The 19,212-nt window shown below is 31.9% G+C and overlaps 1 protein-coding gene across 1 annotated transcript in view; it reads right to left on the reverse strand.

Annotated features, from left to right (window-relative positions):
- Nucleotides 1-1,112: 1,112 nt before the first annotated feature.
- Nucleotides 1,113-19,212, reverse strand: part of LOC106072511 (polycystin family receptor for egg jelly-like) — a 35,400-nt gene continuing 17,300 nt past the window's right edge. Inside the window, exons 17-39 of the mRNA XM_056021088.1 lie at nt 18,943-19,053; nt 18,478-18,584; nt 18,346-18,390; nt 18,129-18,229; nt 17,396-17,623; nt 16,174-16,344; nt 15,155-15,315; nt 14,206-14,388; nt 13,876-14,023; nt 13,347-13,500; nt 12,186-12,311; nt 11,518-11,714; nt 10,858-10,975; nt 10,466-10,713; nt 10,057-10,231; nt 9,673-9,923; nt 6,534-6,700; nt 6,027-6,236; nt 5,199-5,379; nt 4,637-4,822; nt 3,264-3,510; nt 2,935-3,007; nt 1,113-2,783 (exon numbers count right to left, since the gene is read on the reverse strand). Of these exons, the coding sequence (XP_055877063.1) occupies nt 2,684-2,783; nt 2,935-3,007; nt 3,264-3,510; nt 4,637-4,822; nt 5,199-5,379; nt 6,027-6,236; nt 6,534-6,700; nt 9,673-9,923; nt 10,057-10,231; nt 10,466-10,713; nt 10,858-10,975; nt 11,518-11,714; nt 12,186-12,311; nt 13,347-13,500; nt 13,876-14,023; nt 14,206-14,388; nt 15,155-15,315; nt 16,174-16,344; nt 17,396-17,623; nt 18,129-18,229; nt 18,346-18,390; nt 18,478-18,584; nt 18,943-19,053 (3,688 nt within the window). The 3' untranslated portion in view covers nt 1,113-2,683. The remainder of the gene's footprint in view (nt 2,784-2,934; nt 3,008-3,263; nt 3,511-4,636; nt 4,823-5,198; nt 5,380-6,026; nt 6,237-6,533; nt 6,701-9,672; nt 9,924-10,056; nt 10,232-10,465; nt 10,714-10,857; nt 10,976-11,517; nt 11,715-12,185; nt 12,312-13,346; nt 13,501-13,875; nt 14,024-14,205; nt 14,389-15,154; nt 15,316-16,173; nt 16,345-17,395; nt 17,624-18,128; nt 18,230-18,345; nt 18,391-18,477; nt 18,585-18,942; nt 19,054-19,212) is intronic.

Consider the following 19,212-nt stretch of genomic DNA (forward strand, 5'->3'; position numbering starts at 1 on the left):
AAAAATAGTCACGTTAAAAGACTCACAATAACCTCATAAGATGGGCCTACAAATTAGACTAGCCTATTTATCGAGGTTTTACATGTTTGGAATGTTACTTCAGAGTTGAAGGACAAGGTTCGAAACCGGGATCATCGAGTCGACTGTACAGAGTTCATACCTACCACAAATTGAGCCCGTTACCGTCTGCTGTAGAATCTCGAGTCAAAGTACATTCGTCAGCAATCCAACCCAAAACCCGAATCATTTGATTCATCACAATGTAAAATGCAAAGCTACTGAGTAGTCTATTTCAGTAGTTCGTACTACGGAGACAATAAAAATGTGAAGTTTCTTTTCATTATAACTGCCTAGGTATAATAGCTATAGTTGTGTGAGTGTTGTACAAGGCCGGTCCAACAGATTGCGGGGCCCTATGCGAAACGGATTGCGCGGGCCCAGTCTGGGTAAGGATAAAGATAATAAGTGAAAATTAAGATTTTGTATTAGAAAATAAATTTTTGTCACAATAGTTATCCGGTAACCATTTTGTCTCTTGATGTAGATTGTTGTTATATTAAGTAAATCCGACCAAAGCGTATTCAACTACTCTTGCTGGTCTTTGACTTCTGAGCTACTAGACACGACACATAACTTATAATAATATCAGCACTTAAAGCAGCGGTTCTCAACCTTTTAAGCTCGGCGACCCCCTTTTTACAATCTCACTCTTCGGAGACCCCCATCCACACAGCAATAGAAGAATAGACAAAAACAATCCATATTTTCGATGGTCTTAGGCGACCCCTAAGGGGGTCGCGACCCACAGGCTGAGAACCCCTGACTTAAAGGAACCAAGGTTATTAAGAGAAGAAGGGGAAGAAAATATAGCGAAATATAGGCAGGTCCAGACGGAGACTTGAACCCACTGACCCCGACCCGACCCCAGCAACCAGGTACCAAACTAACATCCACTTTCGCCATCCCGTTCTCAAAAAAAAGAGCGTTCAAACGAGTCTAGTCGTTTAGTTCAATAAAACTCTAAAACTCGCGTTCTGTCCTTTTTATGATGAAGTGTTGTTATAAGTTTATTCTGATATATTATTATATGTGTTTATGTGCAGATTCTGGATAAAAATATTACAAGTGTTTACAAAAATGAAATGATAAATAAGATGTTTTTTTTTAATATTAAAGTGTTTAAGATCGATTCAGATGTGAGTATAGACTTTAGATGCAATTTATGCACTCATAATAATTAATCAAATGTTAAATTTGTATTTGTATCAGTATCTTACTCCTTCACATAATACAATAGATTTATTATTTTGAAAATTACTAAAGTTACTCATATGTAAACTTATACAATACATAAAATGATACAAGTAGCCTATAATAAAAAAAAAAAAATTAAAAACAAAGCTTAAACAGTGGAAAAAAGTATGCAATTACTGCCATATCTTAATACTGCAAGATTTATCTCTTTTATCTATAAAAACAAAAATTAATTACCTAATTGGTTAATTCTTTGACAATGAATAATTGTGCAAAGTTTCAACTTTATATGACAATGGGAGGTGGGAGAAAATAAAGTGAACAAAATTTGAACCAGACAGAAGAAGAAAAAGATTCACAGGAAAAACAAAATATATTTATGAAGGGGGGGGGGGTTGGCTTCTAAACCTGGGGTCCTAGATTCAAATCCTGGTGCAGACTGGCTTTTGAATTTTGGTATTTTTAGGGCTCCCCTGAGTCCACCCAACTCTAATGGGTTGAAGAAAGTAAAGGCAGTTGTTTGCTGTGCTGGACACATGACTAGCTACTCGTTAACCATTGGTCGAAGAAACAGATGACCTTAACATCATCTGCCCTATAGATTGCAAGGTCTGAAAAGGAAACTTTAGTTTTTTATATTTACGAAGAAAAGTTCAGAGCAAAAAGATCTACGTATAGAACTGAACAAACAGCCTGCCAAAAGACCTGAACAATTTTTATAAGACAGTAACACATTTATGATTTCTTTCTAGTTTGGGAGAAAATATGTTGATATGTACGCTTTCTCTTTGTTTTCATTTATATATCATCTCTACTGTCTTTCATTCTGTCAATATATTCTGAATTAGTGTACTGTAAAATCATGTCTCCTGTCTATATTAACTCAGCATTTTGGTTTGAAAGATAGTTAATGTAGAAACATACATAAATAATCTTTTGGTATAGTATTATGGTTATTTAACAAAAATATCTTATTTCTACACTACAAAAGAGCACATAAAAACAGATCTCAAAGGATGTATAGACTTGTTGATATAATGTAAAAAAAAATATTACAGAAATTAGACTTGAAAAAAAGTAATGTTTAAAGAATTACACTACATATTATAAGATTGGTCTTAAAGTCTGCCAATGGTTGATACAAGTTCTCTTTTCATCATTCACACCTGTTATCAACAATAAGTTTCCTTTTGGTCTCAGATGTGTATCTGGGCCTAAGAGATCTTCAGCTTTTTGGAACCAATAGCTGCCAGCTGTTCTTCACTATGCCAGTTAAGGCAGCCTGGTGACTTTAGATTTAAAAAAAAGGTTTCTGAGGGAACTCCTTTTACAGTCCTCCCTTTAAGCTTGCCAAACAAAGTATATTCAAACGAGTGACAAATAAAATAAGCCAATCATCCCTAACTTTTGATATTCTATCCTTTCAAAGTCACTTAAAAATACCCCTGGTCAATGATTCATTCAGGGCAGAAAAGTTTTCCTTTGTTCTTAAATAAGGATTGATATCTGTGGTGAGTCCATTGATTAACCTAAATGGATAAATAACAAAACAATGTAATTAGAGAATGACATAGTTAAAATATTTCTTAACATATTTAACTTAAAGTTTAAAATATTTTTAGCCAATTTTTTTCAGTCAAGTAACATTGACTGCTTGCTTCTATCATGATAATTACCTACCTTTGAAATTTTCTCTGGAATTTGACCATTATGTCTTGTATGTCAGTTGATTTCTCTTCATCCTCCAACATATCTGTGAACAATTTCACTTAGTTGGGTTTATAGAGTAAAAAGTAATTTAAATTATACATGCTGTCACCATAATTTAAAAAAGTAAATTTAATAGTTACAACAGATAATTACCACTTCTTCACATGTAGCCCATAATTATCAATGAGATATCAAGGCTGAAAACAGGCATAATGGAACTATCTATTCACTTTCAAGGATCAATAAAATAAATTTTATCTTCCCCCATTTTCTAATTTGTTAACTGATTGCTATCTTACCATCCTGAATGAGATCCTGTAACCTGTCAGTAGGGTCTCTTCTTCTCCCAAACAAGTTCAAAAATGAGTCCCACAAGACAATAAAAATTTTGGTGGATTCCATATTCTGGCGAGTCCTTTCATCACTGACAAGTAAGTCCATGAGGATTGCAATGAAGTAGTTGGTCAAAAAAATAACAACAATAAACACAAACAAACAAAAGTAAAGGATTGTCATCCACTGGTCTGAATAGGGCAAATTGGTATCCTAAGAAAAAGACAAAAATTGTATAGATAAATTTAAAATATTAATAGATGATAACAAAATCAAATAATACATGTTTCTAAGAAAAATCCTCAGAAAAATATATGGTGCCATACATGAGGAAACCAGATGGAGGGTTCACACCAACCAAGAAATATACCAGCTAAAGTGACGGGGAAAAAAGGGGAACTGATGACGTTGAGCAGGTCACCTCTAAAAAATGAAAGTGAACAAAGGAGCAAAGATTGTTCACTGGCTAAACCAAAAGACAGGCACCCCCACGGCAGACCATGAGTGTGGTGGCTTGATAAGGTATAGGCAGATCTACAAGTCTGGGCATGGAGATGTAAAGCACAGGATAGATCAGAATAGAGAGATCAGCTAAAGCAGGCCAGGGCCCTCCATGGGCTGTAGTGCCACTGGGATGGATGGATTCTAAGTCAGGGAATCAATAACTAAAATATTAAGCTTTTACTTCAAATATTTTGCTTTTGGAGCATTTAGATGTAGGCTACAAGTCACACTACACCAAGTACAGGAAACAGGATGGAGCAAAGAAAAAGGAAAGAGCATAGAAAACCTCTCTATACTAGAGAAATAGATTTAGTTAACTAAGACTTTCTACTTAGAAAAAGTGCCTTGTTTGCAGTACTGACAAAAATATTTTGTTCAACTAAACTGAAGTCTGCAAATCAACAGATTAAAGTTTGACACTCTTGAGTCTCTTTATAGTCAAGAGCAAGGTGAAATAGTATGTGCTTTGAATAAATGATGCTATATTGTAAGTTCACCCAAGAGAATACTTTTTAGCCTAGTTTAATGTAAGTCAAGGGAAATAACTGAAACTGCTACTTGCATTCCTGCATTCACCTCCCATACATGAGCAAAACTGCTATGGTCTGATGAAGGATAGAGAGTATATAGCCCTGGATTAGGTGGCATGAAAACAGAATGACAGAAGAAAGAAATGGATAGCTACTACAGGGGGTACTCATAAATTAGAAACATTTACATGCAAGGGCTGTGATGAAGAATAGGTCTGCTTATGTAATTCAAATATGAACAAACCTTTGACCCATAATAGAAAATTTATTCAGTAGGCTATTAAAACAAAAAAGTGAATAGTTACTCTAAAGCTTGATCGTCCAAGTAAACCAGTGAAAAGTGTCTCCGCAGTGGTCCAAAGGTCTTTAAAATAATAGCTTGTTCTTCCAAATAGAGCACATCCTGTAGCTATAAAGCCAAATAGTACTATAACATTGAAGAAAAAGAAACTTGGGAATATTTTCACTGCATTAGACAGGACGCTAAACACCTATGAAGTAAAAAAAAATATTATTGGATTAACAGTTTGTAGACATTTAAAAAAAAAATAATTTTATTTATATATTTACAAGTGCTCTGAACAACTAATTCATTCATCATATGAATAGGCAATGGTGCATAACATTGTAGACACATTGTTTTAAACAATCTGTTATTTATTTTATCTTTTAAAAATTATGAAAAAAATATCAGCATGAATCAGTGAGTTTGTGCATACATATCTAGTTTCTGATAAAGCAAACATTTTTTTTTAGTAATTTATTTGTATACTTCAGTCTGATATTGTTATTAATTTGTTACTAAATAGAAATAAAAACTAACATATAAAAGTTACTCAAATATGGCCTAGTCAATTCATATCTTACTTTCATAGTTCTGTCTGAGTAACTGGCAAGTTTAGACATTCTCATGTAACCAATGGCAACAAGAAACGCCAGACATAGAGTGTACACTGAGTCCCAGACAACTATTTGGTAAAAGTTGATGTAGTTTCTTCGGTTTTCTGACATCTTTTTCAAAGCAGATTTTGTATAACTGAGTCGTAGCCTGAATGAAAAATGAAAGTTTTGATTAAATTAAAATTGTAAACCATATGCCTAGAATATATTAACAATTCTAGCTGTCTCTTGGCAGGATATCCATTGGTGACCAAATACAAGAATTAATAATATTATATTTACATTTGTATATTTTTTTATGTAAGAAAACTACTCAAAACTTTTGCATTCTCATTATCATATCTTTTTATCTTATATAATACAGACATTACTTCAAAAAAGAAGATGATTACGTCCTACGCGTCATGCATATTGAAGGGTTCAGATGACTAGTCCAATATCTGAGATGAACTGTACAGTAGTTTCCAGATCAGACAGTTCACCATATAGCTTTGTTTTATAGGGGTATTAGGGGCCAGTGTCTTGTTCAGGCTTTTGGATGGAGAATGCTAATTTGAAGGACATGATCAGCCTTTCAATTACACTGGTCCCAATCAATTTTCATCAATTTTCATCTTCTGGAGCTTCTGTTGATTCCTTCTGTTGTGTCCAGTACTGAGGTCATTCATAACATTTCACAATATTTTATGTTTAAGTCATGTTAAACTATTTATATTAATTCATTAAAAATAACTATTTATATTTCTTATACATGTATGCAAAAAGAAAAAGATAATAAGTTTTTCTGCAACTTACAAGAACATAATGACAGCACACAATGCTAAGATGACAGCAGTCATATCCAGTAGAAACCAAATATCTTTAAATGCAGACAATTTTTTCTTGCCAACTATAAAGACAACATACATGACACCAAGTATTGTTAAGACTATCCCAGTGATTTGACACAGTTGGACATAAGTTCCAAGATGACCTGAGGGGTTGTGGACAGTGAATGGATACACACTGAAAACAAAAAAAAAAGTACAACACATAAAATTAGAATTATTAACTTATGTATAGCTTATTACGTCTCGCAAAGCACAAAGAAGTTGCTTTAATAGATAAGCTGTTTAAAAAAAAACAGGAAGAACTCATCAGGTGTAAGAATTAACCACGATCCTCTTTTTTAAATTATTATTTTATTATTTATTTTTTTTTGCAGTTTCTCTATGAGTAATATGACATTATTTATGCTGCCTGCCTTCTATGTTTATAAGATAAATATGCAAATGAATTTGAGAATAATGGACGTCCACTTACTTAACAAATGGAACAATTCCTCCTATTTCTGTAAACTCTGCTAGAAGAATAACAACAGCAAAGTGGTTGATGTTAGGACAGTAAACTGTAAACTCCAAGAACACAGCTCTAGTTTGTTGATCAATCCAAGCTTGTTCTTTTAATTCTTTTATGAGAGCCCAAGTCAGCTGAATTATAATAAATGATTCAAAATTAAAAGAATATGATATTTAAAAAATAAAACATTTTCATTTTTTTAAAGCCTAAAGCTTGTGATAATGAATGGACTTTTCCTTTGTGTTTTTTTAGACAACCTTATTTAACATTCCAGTTAACAGTATCAGTATTATTGAGTTGGGTACTGTTAGGTGCTTCCGCTGTGCCTTATGCAAATAACAAAATGGAGGTAACACTCATTGAAATCCAATAACACAGGGGAAAGGCCGAACAATCAATATAAGTTAGTTAACTTACTTACTTACTTACTTAATCCTATGCACTCCCAGGGGAGCATAGGGCCGCAACCACACCTCTCCACAGAACTCGGTTCTGAGCAGCTTTCTTCATTTGCTCCCATGTCATTCCAGTACCCTCAGCTTCACTGATGACTGACCTCTTCCAGGTTTGCTTGGGTCTGCCCACTTTCCTCTTTCCTTGTGGGTTCCAGTCAAGTGCCTGCCTTGCAACATTGATAGCTGGTTTTCGCAGGGTGATTCCTATCCAGCTCCATTTTCGTTTTGTGATGTCTTGGGCTATGAGCTTTTGTCTAGTTCTCTCCCACAAATCGATAGTAGTTATAATTTTTGGCCACCTAATTCCTAATATCTGGCGTAGGCATCTGTTAACAAAGGTCTGGAGCTTTTCCATATTTGTTTAATGACTCTCCAAGTTTCTGAACCGTATAGAAGGACAGACTTTACGTTTGTATTATAGATTCTTATCTTGTTGTGTAGAGATAATGCCTTAGAGCGCCAGATAGTTTGAAGAGTTGAAAAGGCAAACCTAGCTTTATTGATCCGAATTAGTATATCATCATCAGCTCCGCCGTCTTTACCAACTCTACTTCCCAGATATGTGAAGTGGTCCGTATCAAGGATATTCTCTCCCTGTAGCATGATTGGGTTCTCTTGTCTGTTGTTGATCCTCATAACTTCAGTTTTCTTTTTGTTGATTAGAATTCCAATCTTTTTTGCTATTTCTGAGAGTCTGGTCAGTTTGGCCTGAGCATTTTGTTGTGTATGGGAGAGGAGGCAGATGTCATCGGCGAAATCCAGGTCCTCTAAATGTTGTGTTAGTGTCCATTGTATGCCGCTTTTATTATCTAAGACTGTCTGTCTCATGACCCAATCGATCACCAGCAAAAATATCAAGGGCCAAAGCATACATCCCTATCTTACTCCTGTTTTTACTTGAAAAGGGTTGGTCAGCTTACCATTGTGTATTATGTGGCATGATGAGTCATCATATAACTGTTTAATGATATTGGTGAATTTCATTGGAATTCCGTAGTGATTCATCAGTCTCCAGATTTCGTCTCTGTCAATACTGTCGAAGGCTTTCTCAAAATCAACAAAGGTCATGTACAGAGGAGATTGCCACTCGATAGATTGTTCTATGATAATACGTAGTGTAGCAATGTGGTCAGTGCATGATTTCTCTTTAAGGTTAGTTAATGCTGGTACTGAATGTTGAACAAGAAGTTTAATAGTAACGAAGAGAATGGTCAAATGTCAGCTAACTCTATGTTCATAAAAGGCATCCTGGAAGTAGTCTGTTTACGTTGGCTGATATTTTGTTCAGTCTAAAACCTAGTCTTGTTTTTACTTGTCACGCCATTCTCTCTAAATCAAAACTTCCTCTATTGCAAAAAAAAATAATTAATTCCTAATCTTGCCATAACAGTACTATAATAAACAATCTATAACTGTTATGACACAGAAGACATTTAATGTGCATACAAATTGACAAATCTATCAATTAAAACAGAGTGCAACTACTTTATGAGATCTAATAGCTAAGAAATGATCACATATCAAGTTTCAGTATCTTTTTAGTAAATTTATTGATTGTGATTTTTTGTCAGAATGACTCCAATTGACCTATGTTGTGAATGACTCCTGAAGGTTTTGATTTTTGGGAATGACCAGTGTAGGCCTATAGTTTGCACACAGAGGTCAGGTAGCCCTGTGACTGTTAACAGATGACCACCGTGTTGGCTTATGTTGGTCTTATATTGTTAAATAATTTCTAGCCCTTGTAAGTTGGGATTCTATCCACTTGTAGTGGCTACGTGAACTGTGATCTTTTTTAAAAAGATCTTGTTCATTGTATTTTAGAAGAAATAGAATTAGACTATATTGTTTGTGCACTATTTATTATCTTAAGGGCCAGTGTCTGTGTGGTTAGAATCTCTGAATGTTAACTGTGACAGTGTAGTGAGAACAAGAATATGTGTATGTCCTAAGAAGTGAAGCATGTATGCTTGTAGGCTCTAGATTGACTTCTTCACTGAAGACAAGTTCTGGATGATTGAGTTAAAGCTTCAAGTTCTGTTTAACTGTTAGCCAATCTAATCAAGTAGACATTTTTGTGTGGTTTTTGAATAGTGTTGATTACAACTAGAGTTGATTATCATTATTTTTTTTACCTTTTATTTTTTTATGCTCTATCTTAAATAAACAATTAAGTTTATGTTCATAGAAACACCACTGGGCCTCAGTTGTTATTACAATAATTAGTTTCTATGTTTCTAACAATCAGAACATCATAATTTAAATGAAATTCATGTTATATCTATGCCCAAAAAGAAATGTCAAACAACTTTAATTGATTCATTCCTGAGTATTTTTGTATATTAACTAGGTCATACAGATATAGATTTTGAGGACCACTGCATGATAGACATAGATTTTAGTCTTAATTTATATAATAGCTTATAATAAACTAAATCAAATAATTATCATATTCATTTTATATGTACACTTTGATGTGAGACTACAACCAAACAAATAAGTAATTAACAATTCATAGCAACATGTATTTTTGAACATGCTAAAGAACCAACATTTCCCTACCAGTAAAACTTTTTAGACACAGTCATACAAGAAAAAAGAATGTCGAATGATCTATAGATATTTTTAAAAAAGAAAGTTCATCTCACCTTGGCATTAATAAGTAAATTGGACACATATCCTCCTCCACTGTAAGCACTGTATGACCCATCTATAGGAAGACCCCAAATTTCTTGTGGTGATTTGTAAGTCCAAGCTTTACTGGACAACATTTTAAAAGTCTCCAACTTAGAACAAGGTTTTGGCTTCCATCCCAAACAGAAACTATCAGTTTCTTCAACACCAGAATTGTAACTTGGAATACAGATTTTGAGTTTTTTGTCTAACAAGGAACAGTTCACTGAATGGAGACAACAAAAATCTATAAATAACTCTTTAAAAAAACAACAACTAATTAATGTTTACAGACAGTAATTAGGCCAATAAAAAAATTTGAAGAAAAAAAAGACAACAAACAAACAATACCATCAAACCTTTTTGAATACGCAATTGTCTCATTCTTGCTGCTCCCATAAGATAGATATCATTCACTTCTGTATATAAATGTTTATCTTTATTACTTTCATCAAGATTTCTATTTAACTCTGGAAGTAGCCATGGTGTTAGACTTTCTGTTAACCATTCAAAATATTCTCCACTTGATTTAATCTAAGAAAAAAGGAAGCACAATATTACATTATTTAGTTATAAATGTTAGTTAGACCTACTTTATCAATTAAACTATTTCAAAGATTAGAATAGTCTTGTTAGATTTTGAATTTTTTAAAAACTTAATGAGAATATCAAGACTAACTCTCAGTGATTAGAATATTTTAATTTACTCAATATTAGCATACTATGCATAAAATGTGTAAGAAAATTAAGCAGTGATTATTCAATTACATTCATAAAACCAGCTGTAGTATCTGTAATGAGTTGGTCGTTAATAACTTTATACAAATGATAAGCGTCAGTGCTGTGATTAGTATAACATAGACTGCTGACTATCAACAGATAAATTGCATGAATAAGGAACTCTGTCAAGGTATTTTTTATCATCACATAAATTTTGCGTCTCAGTGTCGCCATCTTTAAGACTGAGTGTGACAATGGAGCTGATTGGACCATCAAATTAGAAGAGATGTCACGATCTAAAAAAAAAATGAATGGAAATAAAATATTTGGGTGATGATTAATTCTTTTCATTGAAGTTTATTTATTCTAATAATTATACAATAAACAATAAAACGAGCTGTGAGACAAAATGATTTGAACAAATCAACTCAAGCTCTTACTTTCTTTCAACCCATACTCCTTGTTGACTTCAGAAATGAGAGATAAATCTAACTCATGTAAACTCCTCTGTTTGACTTTTTTCACCAACAAAGCAAGAATGACTGAAATAACTAAAACCTAGAGAATAAATAAATAAAACAAAAACATTTTATTCCAAAAAAAATCAACTTTAAGATAGCTACAGCTCATAGCAAAATAGACAATTAATTTCACTTTACTTTCTTTATTTTCTATGATTTCATGTGGCTATGCAGACCCATCTGTGACCTACATATTTTGTCACCTCTGTATGTACTATTTAACACTGGACTATACAGAATGCATTTCTATGACTATAGTTTACATTACATTTTTTTTATTTAAAGAAAAGTTACTTTTACACATTTGCAAGTGATCATAAGTTTAAATCAAACACAAACAGAATTAAATAATAAATAACTAAACTATATTATAGTTTAACAAAGGATCGAAAAAATAATATAAAACAATCTAACAAGAAGTTCCAAAATAAACCTGTTTAGTTTACTTAGTCTCTTTTCAAAGTTAAAAAAAATGTATTACTTGAGTTGTATTTCTTTAATATTGTGTGATTAAATTTTTCTTAAATACAAGTAACATCCAAGTAATATTACATGTAAGTAAAAAATATTTAGCTATACCTTAAAAGGATCCAGCACAAAGAGAGACTGTAAAAAAGCTAGAATGAAAGTAGTCAGCCATTCTTTGGTTACATCTTGTCCCCACTCCATGCTGTACAGTATCACAAAGAAACTACAGACTAAAACAGTCAGAACCACTAAAACCCAGGCAAAGTAACGAAATGGTTGGGGCCATGTGCCTTTCAGATCTTCAGAACCTTAGATTGTATATTTAAAAAATGAAAAGGTTTTTGAAATAGAAAAAACAATAACTTAAAGATTTTTAAACAAATTCAAAACTGTTAGAGACTCTTGATCATTGTAATGACCACTCTACTTCACCTGCCCAAGTAAAAAATGTATAAATATATTTTCAGACCACATTTACAATGAGTTTTTTTTAAGGCTGTGGCACTTTAAAGTGATGATAGACTTATTTGTTTCATTGGCTACCTTACAAGATGATGATTTATTAAAAAAAAAAAAAAGAAAAGTATATACAGGTAGTATTGACATTGTATTTATGCTATTGAGAATTTATGTTTGAAATGTGCCTGATATAAAAATTAAGACTTATATTTTTTTTATTTAGTTTTTTTTTTTATAATTTAGATCCATGTCTATAAATTGTAATAATGTAATAAATATTATAAAATAAAATACATTTTTTGACGTTTTTCATAACTTACTAGATTTAATCAATAATATTTTGTCCATTGCCTCCAACTGTTTTTCTAATTTAACCATCCAAGGCAAGGAACATTGGCAACATTTTTTCTTTACATTAGTCTCTTTATTCTTGTTACCTGAAATTTCTGTAAATTAAAAAAAAATAATTTGTTAAAAGGATTTTAAATTCAACCAATTTCAAATTTCTTGTATGACTTTTATCCAGCAAGGTTATATTATTTGTATTTATGTATTTATTCTATGACTTTAAAATAAAAAAAAAGTTTCTTATTAAAGTAATTTTTTTGTTTCAAAACTAGACACTTTCCTTATTCTTCATGCTAGGGCAAATTTGTACAAGTGCACCTTCTTCACTAGTGCCATAAGTGCATAAAACGGGGTGACCGGTCATTTCATCCCCGGTCACTTAATCCCCGGTCATTTCATCCCCTGGTCACTTCATCCCCGGTCATTTCATCCCCAATTAAATATTTTATATATAAATATGATTCTGTAGAATGCATTTTATGACTTGTTACTAATGCGTTTATAGTGTTTCCTCTTCCACTTTGTTTTCTTAATGAGAAATCTTATATTATATTGTAAATCTGGGTGTGTACTTAGTTATAGTGCTTCTATTGGATGTGGGGGTTGTAATATCATAATATTATCCGGATTGAAGGCCAAGTTTAGTGGAAGTAGTAAAAAATCATTTGAGAGATAGAAGTGCTATTAGAATAATTATGATCATGCCGCTGATAACTTATCTTCAAAGGCCAAGATGTGGTGCAAGTAGAGGAAATCTTTTGAGACATAGAAGTGCGATTACAAAAATTATGACTGTGCCGCTGATAACTTATCATCAAAAGCCAAGGTGTGGTGAAAGTAAGACCATGTTTCATTTTATTTTATTTTTCAATCGCTCTTTCTTGAAAATGGGCACGTCATTTTTAGCCTTGAAATAAGGTTTTATTTTTTTCTCATAAAGGCGGAGTTCACCCATCCTCGGGATATCATGTCGCCTGTATAAGTTTTGCTTTAATTCCTTTTAAACATTAACGTGTTACAATTTTGTTATTTAAATAAAAAATGAATACATTAAATATTGCTCATTTCATGATTTTTTAAATTACAATTTGTTAGATAAAAATGATATGGTGATGGTAAAAAACAAAATGAACCTTCAATGTGACTCTGTTTACTTTCTGTAACTTTGTTTTTTCCCAAACAACCTGCCACAGGTGGGTCTGATTTAGTTCTGGCTTTTCTAAATATCATCATTATTATCAGCATAGGGATGGCTGTTATCAATGCAGAGAGAAATGAATTGTACATCTGTAATTATAACAAAAAAAAAAACATAATGAAAAAATTGTGCATTTTTTTTAAAGGGCAATAAGTATTGAACATAGTGGGGAGACATGTTAGTCTTCTAATGAGGTCAAATCCTGGTAAAGACTGAGATTTTAGTCCCTTATTCCAGTTAAATAAGTGTGCCTGACATTTGTTGTAGGTTAGGAGAAGGTTGGATGCTTTCAAACATTTATATACTTAAAAACACTACAACCATGAAAGAAGAGAGTAGCACTTTATTCTTACAAACTAGAAAACATTTTTATCAATCAAATTTATAAACTATAAAAATATAATCCTTTACCTATATATCATATATCTTTGAATTAAATTTAATATAGTTAAAAATAAATATACCTGCTGGTATCCTAATCTTAAGGGTCCTATTTCAAAATCTACTTTTGGCTGTTTTCGGCTAGCATCTGGAACTCCAGTATAAAACATAGCACTAGTTATCATGGCAAGAAAAAGGAATGCAAGGCAACACAGAGATCTTTCAACTCGGCTGTGAAAAAAAACTTATTTTTTAGACTGTTTTTAAATACAAACTTATTAGTTCTTTAAGCAAAATTTTGATTTGATATGAAAATTAATTACTGATTTATAATTTTTTTACCTTAAAAGCATTTTTTTCTTACTTTTTATGAATAAAGTAAAAAAAGAAAGCAAAAATATAAAAAAGTATACCTGAACCGGCTATTCTGTGGTCTAATGAAAACAGATAGCCATATATGGTCATCTGTGAGATGCTTTTTTGTATTAGAAAAAAATAGATTCTTCAATGTTTCCAGTTCATCAACACAAGAAGCAGCTATGGATGTTTCTAATGAATATTCTGGTGACAGCCATTCCCCACAGACAAAAAAATAGCTATAAGTTGGACAAATAGATGAACAATGTTTCACTTCATTTTCAAAGAACTGCTTTCTTTTTTTTATAACTATCAATAAGTTAATCTTTAAATAGTTTAAAAATAATTCTTATCAGTATAGTTATATTTTTATAAATATGTAAACTAAAGAAACAGAATATTTTTTTTTTTTAAAACACATTCATTGGCCTCCTTCATTGTCTGATGACTATGACTCATATTTTAGAGGATGAAAAGAGAGCCAGTGTATTAGCTAAAGTCATTGTTGCCCAAACAGCATTTCACCCCATTGTCACATGCTGTTGGTTCCAAAAGAATATCAAAGTTGATATTGTTTGGGTCAGCAGTATCGCAGGGTCTGCTTAGGGTCACCGGCTCAGGATTTTTTATCAAGGTAGACTCCTAAACCCTTTGATGTAATTGGGCTCAGCCAAAAAGGTAGAGAGGTTGGATTCATTTTTCCTTCTACTAGGTGGGTAGTAACAATGATTAAGGAGCCCCTCTGAAGCTTTGTGGTTTATGTGTCAGATAATTGCCTTTGATCCATATCCTGTCAGTTGAATTTGAGCCAAACCTAAAGCCCAGGTGTTGGACTGGTAGTCAATGGCTATTTGAGACACAAAATAATTGGAAGAATGTATTGGTAAGGCAGTGCCACATCGATTATTCACACAAGCCAGAAGTCTAAGATGCAAAAGCATAACTTTTTCTTTAATGCAGAAAGTGAGTTTTGTAAAAGATTTTTAGTCTTTTATTTCAACTTACCTTTTAGCAGTCTGTAAGTCCACAATGTCGATTTGATCCAAATACCATGTAGCCTCATTACCTTTACCTGAGTTGTCATGCCAGATTTTTATACATTGTAAATCCCCTAAACATTCTTCACAGGCCATGACAAAATGGCACACACTGCCAGATGGGAAACCCTAAAAAATAAAAAAAATGTTGCTTTTTTTTAAATCTAGCATAAATACATTTTTAAATATATGGATTAACCATACTTTCAAACATAAAGTAATTTTTTTTTAGGTATACTAAGCCTACAAAAACAACAGAGGCTACAACTACGTCTGACAAAAAAAATAATTCTGATTTACACATTTACATGAAAAACAACAGAAAATCTGTTAAATACTAGGAGAGAAAAATGAATAGAGGACACACACTAATCAGGAGATTTACCCGTAATATGAAGATATCTCTATAATAAAGGAAATAAAAAGAATTTAGAAAGGTCATCTATCAAGAATGCCATAAAAAAGAGGGGCAAAAATAGTATACTGACAAAAAATAAAAACAAATGCAGGCACCCCAAAGGTAGACCATGAACCCTATGGTTTAATGATATGGAAACAAAGCTACAAAAACAAGAGTTCAGGCATGGAAATGAAAAAATTCCAAGAGATATAAATGGAGACATGTGCCAAGTTTAATCACTATGTAGAATTCTAAAAATAACACACATCTATACAAAAATACATTCTTACAATTTGCTATTTATATATTAGATTACTTTGAGAACTTTGGATTACTTTACTTAGATTAGTTCGAGTACTTAGATTAATTAGATTACTTAGAGTACTTAGATTACTTTGAGTACTTAGATTACTTTAAGTGCTTAGATTATTTTAAGTACTTAGATTGTTTAGACTAATTGGAGTACTTCAATTACTTAGAGTACCTCAGATTACTTTACTTAGATTACTTAAAATACTTAGATTACTTAGATAACTTGCCCAGGATAAAATACTTTTACTTAAAAATTTTCATCTATCAAGACTCACTTCTTTAATTCCATCTGATAACTTTCTGATGCCAGACTCGTTGTCTTGTCCAGATAGACAGAAGTAAACATTTGACTTTGTCCCAGCAGACCTTCTGAGCCCAGTGTGGACAGTGATCAGGTAGAAGTATGTGTCATGACAATAGTTGTCAACCAATGGGAACACGCCCCACTAGGAAGAATAAAGTTTAAAAGAATAGTTACTAGAATTTATTAAAATGATTTTTTTTCTTTTTTCGAGAACATTGCTGTATACAAATTTTTTGAAATATAATTAATACAGAGTTGTTTTTTTTAATTATAATTAATGATGCAAAACCATTAACTAATTTATCACTGAGATTTTTTTTTTATATTTATGGAAAACTATTTGCATTTATTTTGTTTGAACTTAATGATAATGTAATTTCATCATATATATTTCCAAAAATACAAATTCTGCTCGCAAACAATCTTCCATATTAAATGAACAACCAGCCACAAAGTATAATTTTCTGAACTTAAGACATTATGTATTATTAGGTAATAAATACATTTCAAACTGAAAAGGGCAATGGAAAAAAAATTCATTTCAAAATGAGAAGATAGAAAAGTCACATTCTGAACAGTTTCTTGTGGCTGAGCTATATGTCACAATTCTATTATACTCTTCAAGTGCTTCTGTTTCATGTTTTATGATTACCAATTTACTAAAAACTCGGAATGTGCGAAATGTTTTGATGAGAAAAAAGTTTGGGAATCACTAGGCAAAAGGATAGGTAAAGGTGAATTTAAAATGATTCAATTAACTAATATCATAAAATGAGAAATACCAATTGAAAAAATTGTGTGTTTATTCAATGCTGTTTAGCAGAATCTTCAAAAAGACATCATGCCAGACTTTTTTTTCATTAAAAAGGAGTTGTAGGAGACTCCCAGATATGAAGTAGTTTTTTTTTCATGAGGACTTAGATGTGTTACTTACATGTACTTTTTCTGATGGTAACTATGAAAACCCAGTGCAGTTGGCTAAAAGCTAAGAGGATGTTGAATTTCTCGTTCAAATTCATTTATCAGCTATATCCCAGGGAGGCAACTCTGTTAAAACATACTCCTCTGAGTGCAACAAAATAATTTCCTTTGGCGAACTGTATTTATTACTTACAGAATAGTAGCACTGCCCTGCATAGCTGTCCATTAGTATGCTATGCCTCTACATTATACTATAATTAGTAGCTAATTACCTGAAGCATTCCTTTTTTGTCCATATAGTGAGCCCAAAATCCTGTCAGGGTAAACATTACATACAAAGTGATCAGTACACCAAAGACTATGCCTTGAGCTTTAATGTCAAACTTGCTGAAGACAGTACCAAAGTGAATTGTATTGGGTTCAAAATTAAAAGAGACTGCACTAATTATTTCTTTTCCATCTCCACAGGTACACACCACATTGCCTTTTTCTTTAGTCAGCTGGAAATGTTCAAATGATTGAAGTTAAATAATTGTCAATGTGTAAAGGTAGATACGTATTTTGGTTATTATTTCTACCACAAAGTAAATAATAGTGCTCATTTTAATATTATTTAACTAAAAAATTGAAAATAGAGAAAGACAGTCATCAGATTTTGTGTAATGCCCCAAAGGTCCAACAGGCTAAAGGATAGGTGAAGGTGAATTTTAAATACTCATCAGTACAATTTTAAATTAAATAACCATTTGAACATTTGAAGTTACTTTGAAATTGAGACTAAGGATTTTAGTTTGTTGAATTATGCGATTCATAAAGAGTGCAGTCTAGGTCCAGACAAAAAAAAAATTTAAATGGAAAAAGATAATATACAGTGAATTCTTTTAGTATGAGCTATCTATAAACTAGAATACAGTACATTGATTTTTTTTTTACTGTTTTTATTTGCAAAGAGCAATGACCTGATCATACAATTTTAAAGCTATCCATACTATCTAGCTGAATTACCTTACACTTATCAGTTTGCCAGTCTTTGATTGTATCATTCCATGAGAAACATGCAGATGTTGTCACACCAAATAAATATGCATCATTTAAATTGTAAGAATCTGTTCAAAATAGACATAAGTACAATCAGCAGCGTGAAAGAATAACAAGAGAATGGAATGGAGGTAAACAAGTAACAATAAATTTGCTATCTTAATCAAACACTATGAACAATTACCTGATCTCTTTTGAATGTTTGTACTTAACCTAAGGGCTGTTTCATCTAGAAAAAAAAAATCATGCGTGAAATTTTTGAAGTCATTAAAACATATGAATGAAATTTACTTTTAAGCTCAAGACAAAGACATACTTAAAGAAGGCTTTAGTCCAACATAAACAGTCCCAACTCTTGAAAATGTATTTGGTGGAAAACAAATTTCTTCACAAGGTTGGAACATATTAATGGTCAACTGCTTTCTAAAAATAAAAAAAAATAAAAAATTATCTTCAGCTTGCTATTTATAAAGGAAAAAAAACCTAATCAAAGAAAAAAATAAAGTTTGCCAAAGCAATCTAATCAAAGAAAAACAGAAAGTAAAAGTAAGAACAAAACAAAAAAAGTTGCTTTATTGAAAGTTTAGCTAGTTTATTTTTCTTCTCTTTTCAGATTAGCAAACTATTCTAACTTAACTAACTCGTTGTCATAGACTATATCAGTTGACTCAATGTCCATTCTTAAATACAAACTAGTCTAACTTAATGAACTTCTTGTCATAGACTATATCAGCTGGCTCAATGTCCATTCTTCAATACAAACTAGTCTAACTTAACTAACTTCTTGTCATAGACTATATCAGTTGGCTCAATGTCCATTCTTAAATACAAGGTGTAAGCAAGCAAAGGGTTGAAAGGGCGCAATTTCAAGCAGAAGAATAAATGAGCTTGTCTGTAAAGAAAAACAAATGATATTCAATTAAAAAAAAACACATTTCTGAATGAAAATATTTTTTTTTTAAGTTGTATTATATGTTTGATTTTGAAATTCACTTTTCTAAAAAGATAATATAACATTAGTATATACTTTAGGTAGTTAGTTTTGATGTCA

Source organism: Biomphalaria glabrata, chromosome 2, assembly GCF_947242115.1.
Source record: "Biomphalaria glabrata chromosome 2, xgBioGlab47.1, whole genome shotgun sequence".
NCBI lineage: Eukaryota > Metazoa > Mollusca > Gastropoda > Planorbidae > Biomphalaria > Biomphalaria glabrata.